Genomic DNA, 22,175 nt, shown 5'->3' with positions numbered 1-22,175 from the left:
GTGGTGCCACAGTCTAAATCGCACTTTTCACAAATGCATGTTTTCCATTTTTCTGCTGTCTTCAGCCGCTCAGAGCAGCCTGGTTGTGTTCTCGGTCCTTCATAGTCTGGTATGGGAATAAATGGCGCCTGGGTTTTCTATTTCTCTCCTTTTATCTTTCATGGGTTTTGTGGCCTCACCCGCTCTGTGATCAAGTCTGCGGGGTAGAAACCATCCACACCAGGAAGAAGCATGGAGAATGTTTGCTGGAGAATGTTTCTTTAGTAAATGTTGAGTGATTGGGTCAGTGTGGCAGTTAGACCCATCTTCTTCCTGGTTAGTGTTCAAATGCAGATGCTTCAGTCAGTGCAGAGAGAAAGCAGACAGGGGACAGAGTCGGGGGGGATTCTCCTGGTCTGAGCTGTCTGTGGTGTGAAAGCACCGCCTGACCTCCACTCCTGTGGAGATTCACGGGTCATGACAGTCCTGAATGAGATCGGATCCTCATCAGCTCCTGTTTGCAGGTCTGGAGAATGTCACCATTCAGCTGAACCTTGAGGCAGAGTTTCACTTCACTCATCTCATCATGACCTTCAAGGTGAGTTCTTCACAAAGACGCTTGTTGAATGGTTTGAATCTTGGTCTGGCCTGGATCCTGTGTTGGTGGGACAGATCCTCAGATTGGTGTGTGATTGTTGGTGGGGGGCTTCTTTAAGACCTTTAAGACATTTGGCATTGTCTCAAGTCTGGCCTTCTGGCCCTCAACCCTGGTGCTTGAACAAACACCAAGTCTCTGCATGTAGCTTATAGACACTGTGTGTGTGTGTGTGTGTGGGGGGGGCGCTACCTGGCCAAAAAAGATGAGGGGCAGCAGGTGGGAGACGGTCTGAACGTATCAGTCAGGGACACGACTGTGTAGGCCGGCTAACAGACGAACTGGAGACGTTCCAGAGGGTCTTTTTCTGGGACACAGCAGGCACAGCTGGCCCCAGAGGATCCACATATTCAATTAGTGGAATCCTCTCAGACTTCATTCTGACAGTTCTGCCCCCTGCAGAGTCACGGAGGTCAGATGAAGGCTCTGCTGTCAAAGCTCAATGACTGAATGAATAGATCATGGACTGTAAACACAGATTGATTGCTAATGTCTAATTTAGTAGAAGTACAAGATTTATTTTAAATCAACATTTACATGAAATGAAAAATAAGTCTACACAAGACTTTGAAAATAAGATCTGAAAGGGGAATGGAAGACGCTTATGCTTATAAGAATCTAACAGCAAAATAAGATTAAACAATTTAATAATAATAATAATACATTTTATTTATAAGGTGCCTTTCTTAGCATTCAAGGTCACCGTACAACAAATAGACAGTATATAAAATACAATAAACCGTTAAAACCACAACAATTTAAATACATTCACAATTAAATAAAATTGATATAAAAACATGAAAAGGTTACTGTTAAAGTGAAGAGGCCATTTGGAAGAGATGAGTTTTTAGTTTTGATTTGAAATGAGGGAGTGTGTCAGTGTTGTGGAGGTCAGGGGGGAGTGAGTTCCATATTTGACATCATAACGTTAATATACAACAAACACTTTCTCAATAGCTGCATCATTAATAATAATTTGCACTGGCACTTCCTTACTCTCTCTCCTAAACAGCATAAAGTTAGTCTTTTTATAGATTCAATGATAATTTTTTCCTATTCCACCAATATTTGAACTTGTAAAATTCTTGATTTATTTCACTTAGAAGTTTCTCTAAGTTCTCCCCTGAATATAAAATGTTGGTATCATCTGCAAAAAGTACGAATTTCATAATTTTTGATGATGTACAAATATCATTAATGTAGAGTAAAAACAAAGTTGGCCCAAGAATTGAACCTTGAGGTACACCGCATATGATATTCCAATTCTTTTTATTTATTTTTACCAATTTGTACAAACTGCTGTCTATCTTCCTGGTAGCTCTTCAACCATTTTTCTGTTAACCCTCTGATTCCATATTTACCAATTTATCACTAAAATATGAAGGTCAGTCGTATCAAAGGCTTTCTGTAGATCCATCAAAATTCCAATAATGAATTTATTTTTTTCAATACAATTAGTAATCTCTTTCTTAAGTTTAATTATGGCAAGTGATGTAGGTCTTCCTTGTCAAAAGCCATATGGACTGTTGAATAGCAAATTGTTTTTCTCTATAAAGTTAAGTAATCTTGAATTCAATAGTTTCTCCAATATTTCTGAAAGCTGAGGCAAAAGGGAAATAGGATGATTTGGAAAACATCGTTTATCTCCTGTTTTAAATAAATTAGTCAGTTTTTTATTTTGGTGGGGAACTGTTCACATTTACTGTTAAATGATAAATTGAAAATATGTGTGAGTGGTTTGATAATAGCTTCAGCAACATTTTGAATTGTTCTCATATCAACACCATCCGCATCCTGGGATTTTTTATTGCTACATGTCCTGATGGTCTCCAATACCTCCTTCTGATTAGTAAACGTGAGAGACATTGAATTTGAATTTGTCTCAATCAAATCACATGGTGATTCATCACCAGTTTTACTTTTTCTGGCCAGTTCAGGTCTGATATTCACAAAAGATCTATTAAATCTATCTGTAATTTCTTCTTTGTCACTAATAACAATGCCATCTTCCACAAAATACTCAGGATAAGATGAAGTGTTTTTACTACGCCCAATTATATTATTCAATGTCTTCCAGATACCCTGGATGTTGACTTTGTTACTGTCTAGTAGGCCTGCACAATATACCGCAAATTTATCGTTATCGCGACATCAAGCTGTGCAATATGCATACCGCAAAAGACGGTGAAAATCGCAATAAATGGTTACCTTGACCCTTGTGTTATCCTAGGCACTTTAACATTGGGAGTTGGGTCATCTAGACCCACTAGACAGTGCACTGAACCTTTTTTCTTCAATGATTTGTGATCTTCACTGGTGTCCATGGATTACATGAAATCTTTCCACCTTTATCCACCTTTGTCATGGTAGGGAGAACACGTCAAAGTAAGGGTGGGGTCATCTAAGATAGCACAAGGGTTAAATGTGCTAAAACAAACTCATGGCAGCTTGAAATATTGAACAAATGAAATAAATCCCTTTATGCATTTAACCAATCGGAAGGACCCGTTTATGTTGTTGATCAATCAGATGAGCCCTTTTATGTTTGATGTTTGCCTCCTATGTCGACAAGGGTCATTTGGAGTATAATTTTTAAACTGTTGCAGTGAAATGGAAATTATGTTTTTGGTTGTTTTGCTATTTGTTTATATACCGCGAATTATATCGTTATCGCAATATTAATCACCAATATCGCATATGGCGAGTTTTCCTCATATCGTGCAGCCCTACTGTCTAGTAATTTAGAGTAATAGTCTTTTTTCCTTTCTCTCAAAATATGTATTAAATGATTTTTGTATTTTTTATACTTCAGTTCAGCCTCGGTGGTCCTGAAGTTCAAAAATTGTTCATATAGAAAATTGTTCATTTTGCATCCATTTGTTAACCATGGAGTTTTTCAATGTTTGTTCTTTTTACATTTTCTAATTGAACAGTTTTTGTCACAACATGACGTGAACATTTCCATAAAGGAGTTGTTAGCTGTGTTTACATCTGACTCATTGTAAATAGAATCCCAGTCATAAAAGGATTGGTCACTCTTTAAACTTTTTAGTGACTGTTCTGATTTAGTCCTACAATATGTGAAATCATTTGGATTGCTTATCTTATGTCATACATCTCATATCATAAAAATGGAAGGATGACCACTAATGTAATTTAGTAATACACCACTAACCACTTTATAATCAAAAATATTAGAAAATATTAGGCCTGCACAATATACCGCAAATTTATCGTTATCGCAATATCCAGCTCTGCAATATGCATATCGCAAAAGACAGTGAAAATCGCAATAAATCGTAAACCTTAAATGTGTTAATACAATGTTAAGGCAGCTTGAAGCATTTAACGAATCAAATAAATCTCTTTATGCATTTCACCAATCGGATGGACGCCTTCACCTTGTTGACCAATTGGATGGAGGCCTATTATGTTAGATGTTTGTCTCCTATGTCAACGAGGGACATTTGGAGTACAATTTTTAAACTGTTGCAATGAAATGGGAATGATGTTTTTGTTTATTTTGTTATTTGTTTATATACCGCAAATTATACCGTTATCGCAATATTAATCTTAAATATCGCATATCGCGAGTTTTCCTCATATCGTGCAGCCCTAGAAAATATATTAACAAATAAAGTGGTAGGTGGGTTGTTATTCTGGTCGGTATCGTAATGAGAGGATGCAAATTGATGCTGTACATAGTATCCATATAATATTCTGTATTTTTTATGTTTATTTGGATTTAATAAGTCTAAATTGTAATCACCACATATTACGGTATGTTGTATCTTTTCAATAGTAAATAACTTTTCCACCCATTCGTTGAATACTTTAATGTCTGATCCGGTGCTCTGTAAACACAGCTTACAAGAATATTTATGCTTTTCTGGAACACAATTTCAACAGTAATGCATTCAAATATTTCATCCACTGCTAAAGACATATTTTCTTTAAGTTGACAATCCATGCTTTTATCAACATATAAGGCCAGCCCACCTCCTTTCTTACATTGTCTAATCTTAAAAAACATTTCATAGCCACTAGGGCTGATCTGAGGAAAACTCGCGATATGCGATATTGGTAATTAATATTGCGATAACGATATAAATTGCGGTATATAAACAAATAGCAAAAAAAAAAAAAAACATCATTTCCATTTCAATGCAACAGTTTAAAAATTATACTCCAAATGACCCTTGTTGACATAGGAGGCAAACGTCAAACATAAAAGGGCTCATCTGATTGATCAACAACGTAAACGGGTCCTTCCGATTGGTTAAATCCATAAAGGGATTTATTTCATTTGTTCAATATTTCAAGCTGCCATGAGTTTGTTTTAGCACATTTAAGGTAACCATTTATTGCGATTTTTGCCGTCTTTTGCGGTATGCATATTGCACAGCTTGATTTCGCGATAACGATAAATTTGCGGTATATTGTGCAGGCCTAATAGCCACACATTTGAAAATCTGTACCTTTGTCTTAATTTATCCATATTTCTGACACAGCAACTATGCTGAACGATGACTCAAATTGAGACAAGTAATCCTTAATATTTTCAAAATTACAATATAAACTCCTACTATTGAAGTGCATAACTTGTTGTCCAATGATATTGTTTCTTTAAATGCAGTGTCTGTAATATACGCACACTTATTGCTTTTTTTCTAAATGTCACTATCTGGATCTATGTCATTCATCGTGTTTTGTAATTATAACCAAACAACTGGGGAAAATCTAGATCCTCATCAGAAGAATCTTCTAATGAGGATGAATGGTCACTCTTGAAGTTATACATAGTAGTGGTTTCTCTCAGAAACATGAATACAGGAAGATTATCTCTTCTCATCCGATCTTCCATTGATGTCATTTTCTCCAGAAGTTGCTTCAGAATGTCATCATGCCTTGCTGTTGTGGCCTCAGCTGCTTTCAGTTGTACTTGCAGAGTCTTGGTTTTTTTTATGCTGCACTTCTAACTCCTGAGTATGGCGAGCAAAAGACCCGTCAATTGAGCCAAGTTGATTTCTAAGCGTTCATTGGCTTTTTTTTAATCAGCCTCAGCAAAAAACGTTTGCTGCGTAGCTTCAAGTGACGCTACAGTCAGCTGACCAGCTGCAACCTCTTCATCATCATCAGGGACAGGGAGTATATTCTCCATTTCTTTAGTTTTTGTCATTCTTTTTGGAGGATCGTTGACTTTTGTTGAGGCAAAATGCAGATAATGCTTAATGTTTTCAAATATGTGTTTGGTCTCAGAGCGCTATATTTTTTTAATCCAGGAGGAGCCTCAAGCAAACGGTCTTTCTACGGTCTTTGTATCACATGAATTTTTTTTTAAAGAATTAAAGGACAAATGAAACGTTTTAGGACAGTGAATGCAGGAGTAAATAGATGGAGACATGGTGGTGAGAAGCCAGAGGTGTTGCAGAAGTAGACGTCGTTTAAATCTCCAGGTTTTGGGTAAGTACGTGTTAGAGGTGCGGGCTGCACGGTGGCACAGTGGTTAGCGCTCTTGCCTCACAGCAAGAAGGCCCCCGGTTCAAGTCCTGGCTGGGGGACATGAAAAACACAACATCAATGGGGGACCTTTCTGTGTGGAGTTTGCATGTTCTCCCCGTGCATGCGTGGGTTTTCTCCGGGATCTCCGGCTTCCTCCCACCGTCCAAAAACATGCTACATAGGTTGATTGGCAACTCTAAATAGTCCATAGGTGTGAGTGTGAGAGTGAATGGATGTGTGATTGAGGATATTCCACCCTGCGACAGACTGGCGACCAGTCCAGGGTATCCCTTGCCTACGCCCAATTAGCCGGGATAGGCTCCGGCAACCCCGTGACCCCGAAAGGGAATAAACGGTTAAGAAGATGAATTAAGAAGACGTGTTAGAGTTGGTTAGATTAGATTCTTCAGCTCCGGTGAGCATGGGCTTTAGTGACTAGCACCTTACACAGATTCAAATCCGTGAAGCGGCATTGCTGCAGAACTGCAGCTGTTTTGCAGGAGGAGTTAAAGCCTCCTTGATTACCTCCTAGCTGTGGGTCAGAGGCATTTGAATGCAGCCTGGTCTCTGAGAATGTCAGCTCTCCTATTGTTCCAGTGATGGTAAGTTCCAGTGACTCTGTGAAAATTGTCAGAACAGTTGAAAACTGTTTCTTCTGACAAATAAGTAGAGATGGAAACAGAAGCCTTTCCATGTTTTCCTTTTCTGTTGAACACATGGAAGCTAGAGGCTGAAATTTGTTTTATTGTATTATTGTGCTGGCGTTACCTTGGACTTTAGTTCTCTTATCGTTCTCCTGTTTCCTGTGCATCGTTGCTTAGAGTTAATGTGAAACAACATTTTTCTGATGTTCTCTTCCTCAGACGTTCCGACCTGCTGCCATGGTGATCGAGCGCTCAGCAGACTTCGGAAAGACTTGGCAGGTTTACCGCTACTTTGCCTACGACTGCGAATCGGCCTTCCCTTCAGTTCCTCAGGGTCCGATGCAGAAGGTTGACGATGTCATCTGTGACTCGCGCTATTCTGACATTGAGCCGTCCACTGAAGGAGAGGTGAGGGAGTCTGTCATCCAGGTCATCTTCATGTCATTGGTGTAACTTCTCCCTGCTCTACAGCTTTGACGTTTCTTCTTGTTCCAGGTGATTTACAGAGTTTTGGACCCGGCATTTCGAATAGATGACCCGTACAGTCCACGAATCCAAAGTATGTATAGCATTCCTTAACTTGTGTAAGGAATTTGTCTTGGTTTGGAGCAGGAAGTGTTATTAGATTGAGGTTTAAAAGAGTAGGTTATTAGGGACTTTGGTTCTATAGACAATCACCAACACTAACGAAAGTAATTGAAACGGCGATAATGGAACATTTCATGTAGCGTAATACAAAGACAACAACGTTAGACATTAGCAATCAATCAGTTTTTACAGTAGCCACATGTAAAAGAGGTTACTTTAGTTGCCAGGATGAACTAATTATTATGATTCTAATTTTCTTAAATTTAACTACCGGTAATTATTTTTTTCTAGAGCTGAGTTCTGGTCATGTTTGATCCAGGGAATGTTGATAAAATGCCACTTAGATTGAGCCTTGATAGGTTTAGTTTACTATAACATTAAAAAAATAAGTCCATCACAGCGGACAACACACATGTGATAACCGCAGTCAGTCCATCATTCCAGTCCAATGTGTGGACAGACTTTTAATAAAGTCATGTGACCATCCAGTGTCTAGAATGTTCTAAGAATGTTCCCTTTGGATTCTTTGGATGTGGAAAAACAACAGTGGTGAACTTTAGGAAACTAACATGTGAATGGATTTGACATTCATTCTAGTTTACTTGTTTGTTTGGACACATATTTAATCTATACTTGATGATCTGGAAGAAATCCAAGAATCTGGAAAACTTCACTGTTCAGTAGCAGGAATTTCTGTCTGAGTCTCACTGCTGGAAGTTTTGGATAAAAATGTCCTGGATCCAATATAAGTCAGTGAATTGGATCAAATTGGATCGTTCAAAATGCACCAACATCGACTAGAAATCATACCGTCAACTACAAACTATGATAGGAATCCAATTGCTGTTAAAACAAATCGTTCCACTCCTAGCAGATAGTGTACATTTCACTCAGATGAGTATAATCTATAACCAAGGTCATGGGCTCTTAAACCTAGTCTCAGTTTCATCAATGTTAGTATAAGTTGCATCTTCATGTCATCTTTAAACCAATCTTCATCCATTGTATAGTGTGTTGATGTGTTGGTAGCAGTTGTGAAAGTTTGCTTCAGAGACAGGAAGTTCTGTGACATCATTAGAAATCAGTCTATATCTGGTTATTGATGAAGCTGATGGGGATCTTGTTGGGGCTGAGCCAGGTGACAGTGGTTACAAACAAATCAAGTGACCTCATGTGGATGGTGGTCTCTGTCCTGTTATTAACTCTGTTCAGATCTGCTGAAAATAACCAATCTGCGAGTCAAGTTCACCAAGCTTCATACACTGGGCGACAACCTGCTGGACTCACGCATAGAGATCAAAGAAAAGTACTACTACGCTGTCTACGACATGGTGGTTAGAGGAAACTGCTTCTGTTATGGACACGCCTCTGAGTGTGCCCCCGTCCTGGGAGCTGGCCAGACCATGGAGGGGATGGTGAGTCCTGGGATGTGTTGGGGTCAGTCTGTGGGCTAACCTTTAAAAAGATCTCAGGCAAAAACAATCGGACTTCAGCGATGAAGGTTCTTAAAGTCTTGTTCCATGAAAACATTTTGGCGCTCATCAGGACGCATGAAGCCACTTGGATGAGCTGCGAAACATTTCAAGGAAGGTTTTAAATCCAGTTGCTATGACTCAACTGCAGGACAAAAACAGAGGATTGTGCACGTCAGGTTCAGTCACTCTCATGCACGTAAACATGCATCAAAGTTGTATCATAGCTGCAAACATTCAAAGGTCTATGATGGAGCAAAGGGTGAGCTGGCACATGTGAGTGTGTTTAGTCAAATGTAAAAGATGTCCGGGGATGGGGAAAGGAAGGTGGGAACACAGACCCCCACCCAGCACACACACATACTTGTAGGCCACAGCAGACAGGGCTGCAACAATGGCTGCCAGGGACTTTCAGACCCCCCCTTAACGCAAAACAGAACAAGGGACATCCACCGCTGACAACAGCACCTGAAAACAGACCACTTTTTACAAGAAAATGTTTTTCATAAATATTTCTCCTTTGAATGGGGCAGAGCAGTTGGAGGTCAGACTTCTGGCTCTGTGCCTCTGTAAATTGTTCTGAACCCACCAACGGTTCAGAGTCTCTGCAAGAGTGGATCTTCTCAGCTTTTATCATGAGATTCATACCCAAAAATGATCGGTCCTGGTAAATATTGACTGATGGTTTTTGTTCAGGTTCATGGTCACTGCATGTGTAACCACAACACTAAAGGCCTCAACTGTGAACAGTGCCAGGACTTCTACCACGACCTTCCCTGGAGACCAGCCGAAGGACGCAACACCAACGCCTGCAAAAGTGAGTCCACGCCGTCAGGGGCTGGCTTTTGGCGCCGGCTGCTGTCAGATCGGTCAGGGGTTCAATCGCAATCATTGGGACCTTGGGCAAGACACGCCCCATCACCTCCAGTTGTAAAAGCAACCGAGTGTCTGTTGTAATGAAAGCATCTGCTAAATGCTCCAAATGCCATGTTGTTCCAGTCACATACATCCGTTTAGTCCCTTTAAAGCAACTCCTGAATACCTTTTTGGAGAATGAAGGTGTTTGACTTGCATCGACCAGAACTTCTAATCCCCTCTCCTGCTGTGTCTTTAGGGTGTAACTGCAACCAGCACTCTGACGCGTGTCACTTTGACATGGCGGTGTTTGTGGCTTCTGGGGGTGTCAGTGGAGGAGTTTGTGACAACTGCCAACACAATACAGCAGGACACAAATGTGAGCAGTGTAAACCATTCTTCTACCAGCATCCCGAGAGAGACGCCAGAGACCCCAACATCTGCCAGCGTGAGTCCTGAGCTCTGGTCACGCACCTGAAGAGCAACAGTAACGAGTCTTGTGATGTTTGGAAGAATTTCCTTTTTCTTTTTGATATATATTGGAGTTTAAACTTTGTCTGTAACTTTGTGGACACAAATCTGACAGCGAAAATGTAAGAACGAATACAATGGAAAGGATGAGATCCATGACATTTTATGGTTCCTTTATAAAGGTGCTGTTTACTGTCATGTTGTCTTTAATCCTATATGTTACCCTGACAGGTTCATGTAAAGAACTGCTTCAAAATGAAGATGTAACTGTCTAACTGAAGGGCTAAACTCCCGTTCTGTTTAATTAGCAGGTGGATGAGGGCCGGAGCATTATGACATGGGTTTGAGACTAGATGAAAGGCTGGATGAAGGCTAAACACGGAGGAGTTTTATTTGTCAAACCTTTGAGGTAGCCTCAGCCAAGCTCAGACCTGCCTCAGATCAACCCCCACAGCTTTAAACGTTAGGCTTTTTCCACCTTCATCAGATGAGGGCTTATAGGATCCCTTCTACTCAATAGAATAAGTTTCTATTTGAAGTCATTTTCAGAGACCAAACAAAGCAGACACTTGCAGATTCTGATTGTCTACTCTGGGACAACATTGGTTTTGAACTTTTATGAATAACCGTAATTTAATGTTAATCACAGTAGTGGTGGTCGGGATAGTGATTATGATGATGGTTCATCGGCAGTGGCTCAGGTGGTAGAACAGGTTGTCCAATGACCGAAGGGTCGGTGGTTCAATCCCCGCTCCCCACAGCCGGCTGTCCTTGTGTGCACTTGAATGTGCAGGAATGTCCCGGTGATGGTCAGTAAACTGGCCTCTCTGTCTCCCCCCCCCATGGCAGCTGAGGCTACAATGGTTGTTCCCATCACCCAGTATGAATGAATAATGGACACATGTAAGCGTTTGAGCAAAAGCGCAGATAAATCTAATCTATTATTATTATATTGTTGGTTTTGTTATTGATGAAGACGACGATAGTTGGGATAGTGATGAAGATCATGGTGATGGATGGATGATAGACTATGAGGTTGACAGTATAGGCTCTAAGGATGTTCACTGCCATCTGCACATCATTTGTACCTGGATGAATTCCCATTCAGAAACAGTTTCCATTATTGAGCCACATTCTGTCTGCAGCGAATTGGGGGCCTTCTGTGGGAGGGGCATGAAAACAAAAGCAAAAACTTTGATCAACCTTGAAGTTCTTTCACACATTTAAAGAATTACTTTCATTCCTTGACTTTTTATTCAGCTTGGGTTTTTGGTTCTGCACCTTTTAAGTGTTTTTTTTATTTGATTTGATTGGATTTTATGAAATGTTTATTTATTGTTTAACCTCTTCAGACCTGGCATCCTCATGTGTGGGCATCACATTGTGGGTTATATTAGCACAGTAGTTAATTCTGCTTAGCTGTAGCCCCTACAGAGGGTGGAGGGTTAGTTCAAACATTAGCCCGGGTATGAAGAGGTCTTCAGCTGAGGGTGAGGGAGTCATGGCAGGAAAGAGACTGAGAGTTTTAAAGAAGCTTTGCATTCATGTGTACGGAAATGCATATAGGGTGGTATCTAAGATGGCGGTGGTGTTATCTGTGCAGCCTGTAACTGTGATCCCCTGGGCTCGGTGAATGGAGGACTTTGTGATGGAATGACGGACATCCGGGCTGGTCTCATCGCTGGACAGTGTCGCTGTAAAGTGAACGTGGAGGGCGAGCGCTGCGACCGCTGCAGGCCGGCACATTACGGGCTAAGCGACGAGCCTGAAGGTTGTAAAGGTAGGAAAGATGAGAAAAGAGGAACATAAAAACCAAGGAAATGCTCATTAATGAAGGTTCAAGGGTTCCAGATTGTGTGTCCAGCTTGACCCCAGGGTTTATAAAAGTAACATTAAAAGTTTATGAAGCCCTGCATGATGAAACAATGAAGACAAAGCTGCAGGAAACACCTGAATAAATCACTACACATGTGATGCTCCGCATCTGGGGTTTTTATGCAGGTGATTCCTATTTCTGTGACTGTTTTTGGTCATCTATGTCCTGCAACCCACCAACTTTAATTTGTGTCGATAGCAAGACGAGCACGGTTTGAAACAGACCTGTCATGGAACAGGAAGTGATGTTTGTTTTGCAATGACAGCGTGTACCTGCAGTCCTCTGGGAACTGCTCCTGGAGGAAACCCATGTGACAGCCAATCAGGAAACTGCTTCTGCAAACGTTTGACGACTGGACAAGACTGTGACCAGTGTGTGGTGAGAAAATCCACTAACCAATCAGCTCACAGCCCTCACAAAAGGCGGAACTTATTTTTAGGTGTTTTAGGTATTGGGTTGATCCTATTCTACAAACTTGGTTTCTGGAGAATCCAGTGATGCTTCAGCAAGAGTCAGGCTCAATTTTGCCTTGCTTTTTTTTTTTTTTTATTATTTGTGGGTCATAAGAAGGTTAAATTAGTTACTTCAAATTGCCTGTATGCAAAACCAACTTTTTACCTTTTAAGTGAATTAATTCCTCACAAAAAACAATCCCAAAGTGGTATTTAGCTCCATGAGTATTCCTCTAAAAACCTGCTGAGCACCAGCCCCTCCCATTCCACGTTCCCACATTCATACATATGAACGTAAAGGACGGCCCCTTCCAGGAAGGGTCAGCTGTGCCAGCACCGCCCCCACATGCACATCCATTTTTGCAAAAGTTTGGATGTTGTTTGTTTTCCTGGGTGAAACACTGAAACGCTGCAGAGGCCGACTCCATATTCATGTCATGAAATGGGCGACACCCACAAGGAGAGAAAGGCGGAGCCTCAGAGATCGAGTCGTCTTACATCCGGGTTGGAAATGAAATCAGGAGAATAACTCAGATTTATTAAAAATGTGTTTTTTTGTGTGTTTAAGGTAATTTATTATCATATATATGGATATAGTTTACTCTGAAAGGCTTAAGAAAAGCGTGATAGAGGCTCTTTAAGAGCAACAAAATCAATGTGTGTGTGTGTTGATTTGTGTCGCTGTGTGTGTTTGTGTGTGTTGCAGCCTGAACACTGGGGTCTGAGTAATGACGTGGACGGCTGCAGACCCTGTGACTGTGATCTTGGAGGAGCGATACACAATCAGTGAGTTCATAACTATCAGCATGTTGTGCAGGTGTGCATGAACCATTGACTGGATCTGAGAACTGGACTGAGTGAGTGTGACATCATCCATTCAAAAAACAAAGGTTTACTTCCTGCCCCAACCAAATAAATCAGTTCAGTCAACATGTTTTTCCACCATGTTGATGTTAAAAGTTGTCAGATCCAGAATGGTTCTTCTGACCACTAGAATGACTGACTAACAGCTGTTTATTAAAGGTCTATGGGATTTTGGTAGGGGTCACTCAGTCCATTTCTAATGAGCGAATGCCATTCAAATGTTTTCCTCTTAATGTTCATAAAGACAAAAAGGTAAAAAATCAGGGCTGTGATGGATTTTTATTTCATTCAAGACTTTCTACTTCCTGTCTGTGTGTAGGTGTGACCAGATGAGCGGGCAGTGTGTTTGCAGAGATCACATGTTTGGTCGGCGTTGTGATCAGATTGAGTCTGGATTCTACTTCAGCACTTTGGACCACTACACCTATGAAGCCGAAGATGCCAAGTTTGGACCTGTGAGTAAGGCTTTACTTACCTCTGAAATCGCTACTGTGTGCAGATAAAAAAAGACAAATGGAAAACTGAAAAGAAGGACTGGACTCTGAAGTCTGTTAACTGTTTAGAATAGTACGAATTATTCTAAATGATTTATCCAGCCATCCATCCGTTTTCGTAACCCTTGTGCTATCCTAGGCACTTTAACATTGGGAGTTGGGTCATCTAGACCCATTAGACAGTGCTCTGATCCTTTTTTATTCAATGATTTGTGACCTTCACTGGTGTCCATGGATTACATGAAATCTTTCCACCTTTATCCACCTTTGTCAGGGTAGGGAGAACACGTCAAAGTAAGGGGGGGGTCATCTAAGATAGCACAAGGGTTTTAACTCACTATATCCTTTTGGGGGTCACCGGGTTGCTGGAGCCTGTCCGGGCCACTGTTGGATGAAGCCGGGGTACAGTTTGGACAGGATGCCACACACTCACACCTACGGAGAATTTCGAGTAATCGAGTCAATCTGTGAAGCTTCCCTGTGGGAGGAAGCTGGAGTAAACAGGGAGAACCCATGCATGCAAAGGGAGAGCATGCAATCTCCACACAGAAAGACCAGGATTTGAACTAAGAGTCTCTTGCTGTGAGGCAGGAGCTTCCATGCTGACCCTTTAGGCTATGGTGCCAAATACAACTGCAAGCCATGCGAGGTATCGGCAGAATCATTAAGATTAGCTGCCAATTTCTTTGCTCATCGTGCTAATAGTGTGGGACCATATTGTTGTTGTTGTTGTTTTTTTCGTTTTATTGCAAGCTGAACAGCAGCGGTGGACACAGAGACCGCCACAGACGTAGGGGCAGATGCACTAAGCTGTGACATGCTCAGATCTAAAGAAAACAGACCAAGTTGGGGCTGTTCCTTCACGACGTCCCATCCAATCACCGGATGGGGAAGCACAGATGTATGAAGGAACGTCTTCTTGCTGCTGTCACAGACTGAAATCGGATCGGCTTCTGCGTCTTTCAGTTCTTGCTGCTTGCAGTCCTGCTAACACAGACCTGGTCCTAGCTAAACCCCACCGTACTAACCCTAATAAAACCTTAACGTATAGATTACTTAAAGCTGGTGTTCACCTTTCAGCACATCCCGTTGGGGCTCGCCACAGCCACCCAGCTTTCACTGATGAAGAATAACAACGTTCCGCCTCGTCTGATCCTTCAAACGTGGTTATTGTTTGAAAGCTTCGCTTGATCCTTCCTCACAGAAACAGATCACTTGTTGACTGCTTCAGTCATCTAGCTAATCTAACTTAAATGAATATGACTGTAAAGTTAGCATATTTACCAACAAGTATGTTTACTGGAAGTATTCCTCTACTTTGTAACACACTTTTTTGTACGAAATCAACAGACACTTTTTTGTCATTTTGATTTTACTCAGTCACATCTTTCTAAACTGAATCAGAACACCTGCTCAGCTTCTTCACCTCCCAGGTCTCATCCTCTCTTCACGCTTTCGTTCTAAGGGGGTCATGCTGGTCCCGAGGCCCCATCCTCAGGATCGCAGTCCCACATGGACGGGTATCGGCCTCGTCAATGTTCCAGAAGGTGCCTTTCTAGAGTTCTCTGTAGACAACATCCCATACTCCATGGAGTACAGCATCCTCATCCGGTACGAGCCTCAGGTAAGACGTCCACCGCTGGGTCTCTGCAGAGCTGTCAGGTTTGATGAGAACCAAAAGGGATTTTGTGATTGCTTGAGTACACTTGTTTGTCTTAACAGAGTGTTAGGGTTAGGACGAAATGTTTTGGCCCCTCCCCCTCGGTGGAAGTCACTTTAAATTTAAAGGTTATTTAAAGGTTATTGGTTTTAGGGTTAGGGGTTCTGCTCCTGCTTGTTTTTATGATTTGAAGGTTTTGGAAACATTTCTGGAGAACAGAAATAATTCATGTCTATCCAGCATGAAAGCCTCAAACTCCTCAGCATGAGACTCCCAACCTGTAAGACGTTTGTTCATGTAACAGCTCCCGGACCAATGGGAGGAGGTTCTGATGACAGTAATGAGGCCTGGACCAATCAGAGCAGACAGCCGCTGTATCAACACTGTGCCAGACGAAGACAACCAGATGACCTCCCTGCAGTCCGGCTCACGGTCAGCGTTCCCCTAAACCTTCTGCAGTGAGATTCTAAATGTGACTCCAGGACCACGTCCTGCTAAAAGTCTCAGAAAAAGTCCTGCATGCTTACAAGAAGGCAGGGATCAAACACCGGTGTCCTGGCTGTGCTGTAGTGTGTGACAGGAGGTGGCTGTCTCTGCAGGAACGTGGTTCTCCCCAGACCAGTGTGCTTCGAGTCAGGCTTGAACTACACAATCCGGCTCAGTCTGCCTCGGTACTCGGCCCTCGGGGATGTCCAGTCTCCATACACACTCATCGACTCGGTGAGCAGAAGTATTGTTTTTGTGTATTACTGGGTTGGATTCTGGGTTGTGGTTGGAGGTCCAGAAGAAGCACTAGGTTGGAGTGAAGTTGTCCTCTGACTCCTCCTCAGATTGTGCTGATGCCGTACTGTCAGAACCTGGACATGTTCACGGCCTCAGAGGGAGGAGAGTCCAGCAGCTGGGAAATCTTTCAGCGTTACCGATGTCTGGAGAACAGCCAGAGTGTGGTGAAGACTCCAATGACCGACATCTGCAGAAACTTTATCTTTAGGATTTCGGCTTTGCTGCATCAGGGAGCCAAAGGTGACAATAACGTAACCGTTTTATTAGATGATTTATCAATATCCGGTTCATCACTTCTATCAGGCAGATTTAAGAATCCTTAAGTATCAAAAAATCACCTGACAAAGATGACTTACTTAATTATTATGAAAAAATAGACGGGACGGTGCGCTGAACCTTTTTTCTTCGGTGATTTGTGATCTTAATAACTCAATTTTAGAAATCAACATAGTAAATGCAGATCTGTTATCTGTGTGCAGATTTTTTTATTATAAAAATCATGACTATGATTAAAAATAACAATATCAGAAAAAACAGACACAACACTGTTTTAAAAATCTTCAGAGCATAAATTGATCAAGTATCAAAAGTTGAAAATATGGTCAATTTGGTTTTCATCTGGAAAAATCATGAATCAATTTTTGGCACAAGTAAAGTGATATCATTAGAAATCAATCATTGGGTTCGCTTGTGCCTCTGGGCATTGGGGGGGCCCCTGTAGGGGGGCCCTCTCTGTGCTTGGCTGGTGGGGTGGGCGGTCCCCTCCTCCTCCCCTCCCGGGCTGCCTGGGTCCGGATGCTGGGGGGGCTTCTGGCCTGGGGGGCTCTCCTCCCCTCTCCTGGTCTGGCTGGTCTGGCTGGGTAGGATCTGGCTCCCTTTATGAACACACGGTTCACGTCGGCAGCATGCATGTATCTCCACCCCCACGTGCACGTGCACACTCCACACCGCTCCCTGTCTGCTTCATCCCTCCTCCTTACCTACAGTGTATTGATGGACAGTTTTTTTTTTTTCTTTCTCGCTCATCTTAGTGTCAGATTTTCACCTTTTATCTAACATTCGTCTTTCCAGCAGATCTGGTATAATTGTTACAGCTTAAATTAATAACTTAGTCAAATCAGTGCTTGTATCCCCCACCTTTTCACCTTTCTTCCTTTTACTCTCTTCCACCCTCCCCTCACATTCTTCCCCTCTCCCTCCCCACACACACTAAATGTAACAAATAAATAAAAAATAATACGACAAAAAGGGGTTTATAGAAATCTACACTCTAGTTTCTTGAAGCTATATAACCTCTTTTTGTGATAGTAAAACCTGTCCAACACAAAAAGCCTTCAGCTCTAATCTGTTTGCTCAGCTGTTGGACAGAACAAGTTAAAAAAAAAAAAAAAAAAAAAAAAAAAAAAAAAAGAAATCAATCATTTTAACCATCTTTGATAATTGATTAAGCAATTATATTATTATAAGGTAATGCTGTGAACATCGATAACGTTTTTAAATTTTTCATAACAGATTTCAAACACTTAGACACTTGGGGACAATCAGTACTTTGTGACTTTGTGTAATTACAACAAAAAGACTGATCTCATCCCGTTACGAGAGGACCCCCCCCCCCCCACACACACACACACACAGTTTGGCAGCTGATACTGTTGAAGTAGCAGAAGGACGGTCCTGCACCTGAGTGAAGAAGGTCTAGAATGAGGAGAACTTTTTTTTTTTAAGTCCATGGAGATGGAGATGATGTTCTTCATGGAGCCAGAGCGAACTTTAAACGAAGCAACCTGTGTTCAGTTTTGTTGAGGAACTGCTAAGAAACATCAGAAAATCCCATTAAAACATCGCAGCATGAAGGGTTAGGATCAGAGTTCAGCATCAAAACCCCCAATGGATCAAACCTTAGAAAAACCATCAGTTTACAGCCAAGGTCATCTGAGGGAGCAGCTAAAAAGAACCACTGAAGCAAACTTCACAGTGCAGTTCAAAGCAGCTCCTGCCTATGTGGTTAATCACACTGGTAAAAATACACAAAAAGACACATTTTCTTTGATCGTTTCATTTGTCAAGTTGTGGGTTTAGATTCTCAGTCATCCAGGTCATAAGAATATAAAAAGTTCTAAAGAAATTCAACTGGACCAAACTTCTGGTGTGAAGATGTTCGCCTCTCATCCGAGCGGCTTCTTCAGTTTCTGTCCGACCGGTGTTTAGGTAGAGATATGGATCCTCTAACAGCAGAGTCATCGTCCTCCGTGTTCCATCACCTGTCCTGGGTTTCACCTCTGGAGAGGCATCGTTATCCAGAGGTGAAACCAGGAAGATGGAGGGCTACAGCAGCCCAGCGATTGATTTGAATAAAAGGGTTCTTACATTAATGGAAGCCGGTGAAACTGATGTATCTGCATCAGGTGCTACTTCTTCATCATGCTCTCACTTTTGTGCTCTTCACTGCTGGAGTCTTCCTCTGAGCAACGATCATCTGGAATCATGACTCTCCGTGCTCAGGAGCCGATGTCTTCCTCTACTTTCATCTTGGGTTGTTTTTTTTTTTTTTGTTCTGTTAGTTTTTATTGTTCTGTCTGCAGCTGAACTTTCTCCGTCGTTGTCTTGACATCTGTCTGTGCTTGTAAATCTGTCGTCTTCTCAGGCTGGTTCAGGCTTGTTCTTCTGAGATGTTTCCTGTGTTCTGCATTTCCCAGAATGCCAATGTGACCCTCAGGGCTCGCTGAGCACAGTGTGCGATCCCAACGGCGGTCAGTGCCGGTGTCGGCCCAACGTGGTTGGCCGGAGCTGTGACCGGTGTGCTCCTGCTACCTTCCAGTTCGGACCCAGTGGCTGCATAGGTCAGCTTACGCTGTGAACACAGAGGCCATTGCTCTGTCGTCCTCAGAGCCGTGCCTCATAAATGTTTGTGGCTCATTTCTTCCAGCATGTGAGTGCAACCCACTGGGCTCTCAGAGTCCGTTCTGTGATCAGCTGACCGGCCAGTGCGGCTGTGTGGTCGGTGCGTACGGTCGGCAGTGCGATCGCTGCCTGCCAGGTCACTGGGGCTTCCCGGCTTGCCGACCCTGTTCCTGCAACGGACACGCCGAGACCTGTGACCCCGACACTGGCAGCTGCCTCCACTGCAGAGACCACACTGCGGGACACAGCTGTGAGAGGTGACCTCTTGTTTGGTACCCCCCATCACGTCAGGTCACCCTTTTGCCTTATTGTGCAGCACTTTCAGCAATCTTGTGGTGTTTTAAATGTGCTACATGAAGAAAATAGCCAGGTAAGCTTTAACCAGGAAGACTGTAAAGCTACAGACACATGGGACATGTGACGTGCGTTCAATTCTTGAATGTGACTACAGCCAACTGATTTCACACTGGAAAAGCAGGGAGGGGCTTCTTCTTCTATTTCTAAACAGTCTTAAAAATGTGCGTAGCTACCGGTGAATGCAGGAGTTTTGAAACACAGAAGCCCACATGCATACAGTCATTCACATAGACTTTTAAGACATAGGTTGCTGAAGGTGGTGTGAACGTAGCTTTAGACTTCAGATTTGGAAAATCCTAAAAACGCAATGTCCCAGAAATGAGGTGAAGAGTTTTGATGGAGCTTAAGGTGTTCACAGACGTTAGCTGTAATGTTCTTAGAAGCTGCACAGAGACCTCTCAGCACCAAAGAGTGAAAAAGGGTGAATGCAGGGAAAAAGATTCAATTCTGAAGCTTTCACTATCTCGGGGAGGGGGTTCTGTCATCAGAAGCCCCAGGTGCGTAGCAGGTTACTGCTCCCGGACACAACATGGCAGTTGTGGGATGGAGCAGGAAGGAAGCTCATGACACAGACAGACATTGGAAGATGAACTAGAAAACACTATGAGGATGCCATGCATATAATCATTGTGAGGTAGGGCTGGACGATGTGAGGAAGACTCACGATATGCGATATTAGTGATCTATGTTGCCATGACGACATAACTAGCGATAAATGAACAAACAGCAAAAACAACCGAAATGCTCATTTCAATTTCACTGCAACAGCTTCATTTAAATAAGTCAACATAACTTAAATTATAGTCCAGATGAAACTAGTCTGCATGGGAGGTGAGCATCTAACATAAAAGGGCTCCATCCTATTGGTTAAAGGCAGAAATGGATTTATTTGATTCGCTAATACTTCAAGCTGCCATGAGATTGTTTTAGCACATTTAAAGTAACCATTTATTGTGATGTTCAGTCTTTTGAGATGTGCATATTGCACAGCTTGATAGCGCGACAATGATAAATTTGGGATTTATTGTGCCGGCCTACTGTGAGGCGTGTGATTATATGATGAAGCTCATCAAACACAATTTCAGAGCAGAGGCAGGAAGCAGATTTTCAAAGTAAAAGTCTTCACCTAAATCCCACAGGGAGCTATGACACGTGACTCACTCGTGATATTTGTGTATTCTGTCTCCTCCCACCCTCAGGTGTCTAGATGGTTACTATGGTGACCCAGTACTGGGGTCAGGTGACCACTGTCGTCCCTGCATGTGTCCTGATGGTCCAGAGAGTTTGCGTCAGTTTGCAGGAAGCTGTTTCCGTAGCGATGACTCCCAGCAGGCCGTATGCGTTTGCAGCACTGGATACAGAGGTAAGAACTCCCACGCAAACGTAGTAAAAGTAACAAGCTAAAAAAATACATTTCATATTCACCATGTTATGACTGAGGAGAATGATGTAAGAATAGTATGAAATGCTCTACTGTGATAAAATCAAACAACATTTAACACAGACTCACTGCTCTCCTGTTTAAAGCCCCACTCCAATGAAAACTGTGTTTTTAACATGTTCATGTGGCATCTTTCTGATTTTGGAGGACAAATATAAAGAATATTAAGATTAAAGAATGTCTTTATTCAAATCATGGTGATTTAGGAGCTGACAAAAATGCTGTTTGAAAAACCTTGTAGTTGTTATGTACAAACTACAGTCAGTGGGCCACCAGCTCTGCTCCATTCTGATCATCCACTGTCAGACCGACAGATCCATGAACGTCTTTGTTTTCCTGGAATCTGGATCAGAACTGGATGACTGGATAGCTCTGATATGGCGCGGCGCTCTTGGTAAAATGGTAAATGGCGTATACTTGTATAGCGCCTTTCTTCCTACAAGGACAAAGCGCTTTACAGTCACAGACCCATTCACCCAGTCACACACACATTCACACACACATTCATACACTGATGGCGGCTCCGCTGCCAAACACAGGCGCCTGCCTACCACCAGAGGCAAGGTGGGGTTCAGTGTCTTGCCCAAGGACACTTCGACTCATGGGCGTGCAAGGCGGGAATCAAACCTGCAATATTATGATCATGGGTCGACCGCCCTACCGCTGCACCACGGCCGCCCTCTTGTTGCACCGCTAATGTTAGGTATGGGTTGTAAGCGGCTGTAAGCTAGTGGGAGTGAGTGTAAACGGAGAGCTCTCAGTTATGGGTGACGGAAAGGGGGGTCTGCTTCAGACTGTTCACAAGAAGGAAATGAGGAGGTATACCAAAGTCAAGATTGGCCTAAGCAGGCGAGCTGCACACCTTTACATCCTAACTACAGTTCATTCACTGAGGAAGCGGAGAAACGAGGGCAGAGCGCTCGGCTCAAGGGAGGCAGATTAGATCAAATTCTTTCTGGCACCAGCAGATCCAACATTTATGTCTGCCGGATTGTGTCCTTGGCTGGTCTAGCAGGGTCTAGAAGCGATTTTTTTCTTTTTTTCATTTTATTTTTCTTTATTTATTTATTTTAATGGTCCGGGTTGTGAGCAATTTGGACCAGTCCCCTATAAATACTTGCAGAAAGGCGCTCCAAGTTGGCATCCATTTTCCACACAAGTTCAAAGGTCACCAGCGCTCT

General features: G+C 42.4%; 1 protein-coding gene across 1 annotated transcript in view; it reads left to right on the top strand.

The window, feature by feature from the left end:
• lamb1a (laminin, beta 1a) overlaps positions 1-22,175 on the top strand; it is a 46,109-nt gene that overhangs the window by 5,049 nt on the left and 18,885 nt on the right. The window contains exons 4-20 of the mRNA XM_023955540.2: positions 504-577; positions 7,000-7,188; positions 7,276-7,339; positions 8,581-8,783; positions 9,537-9,657; positions 9,955-10,143; positions 11,770-11,946; positions 12,308-12,420; positions 13,201-13,280; positions 13,678-13,813; positions 15,318-15,476; positions 15,817-15,944; positions 16,112-16,232; positions 16,343-16,535; positions 18,992-19,135; positions 19,222-19,453; positions 20,753-20,916. Of these exons, the coding sequence (XP_023811308.1) occupies positions 504-577; positions 7,000-7,188; positions 7,276-7,339; positions 8,581-8,783; positions 9,537-9,657; positions 9,955-10,143; positions 11,770-11,946; positions 12,308-12,420; positions 13,201-13,280; positions 13,678-13,813; positions 15,318-15,476; positions 15,817-15,944; positions 16,112-16,232; positions 16,343-16,535; positions 18,992-19,135; positions 19,222-19,453; positions 20,753-20,916 (2,487 nt within the window). The remainder of the gene's footprint in view (positions 1-503; positions 578-6,999; positions 7,189-7,275; positions 7,340-8,580; positions 8,784-9,536; positions 9,658-9,954; positions 10,144-11,769; positions 11,947-12,307; positions 12,421-13,200; positions 13,281-13,677; positions 13,814-15,317; positions 15,477-15,816; positions 15,945-16,111; positions 16,233-16,342; positions 16,536-18,991; positions 19,136-19,221; positions 19,454-20,752; positions 20,917-22,175) is intronic.

The sequence above is a fragment of the Oryzias latipes genome, chromosome 6, assembly GCF_053564925.1.
Source record: "Oryzias latipes strain Hd-rR chromosome 6, Olatipes_Hd-rR_3.1".
NCBI lineage: Eukaryota > Metazoa > Chordata > Actinopteri > Beloniformes > Adrianichthyidae > Oryzias > Oryzias latipes.
The sequence above is the reverse complement of the archived record's forward strand: the minus strand, read 5'-3'. Positions and strand labels throughout refer to the sequence as shown.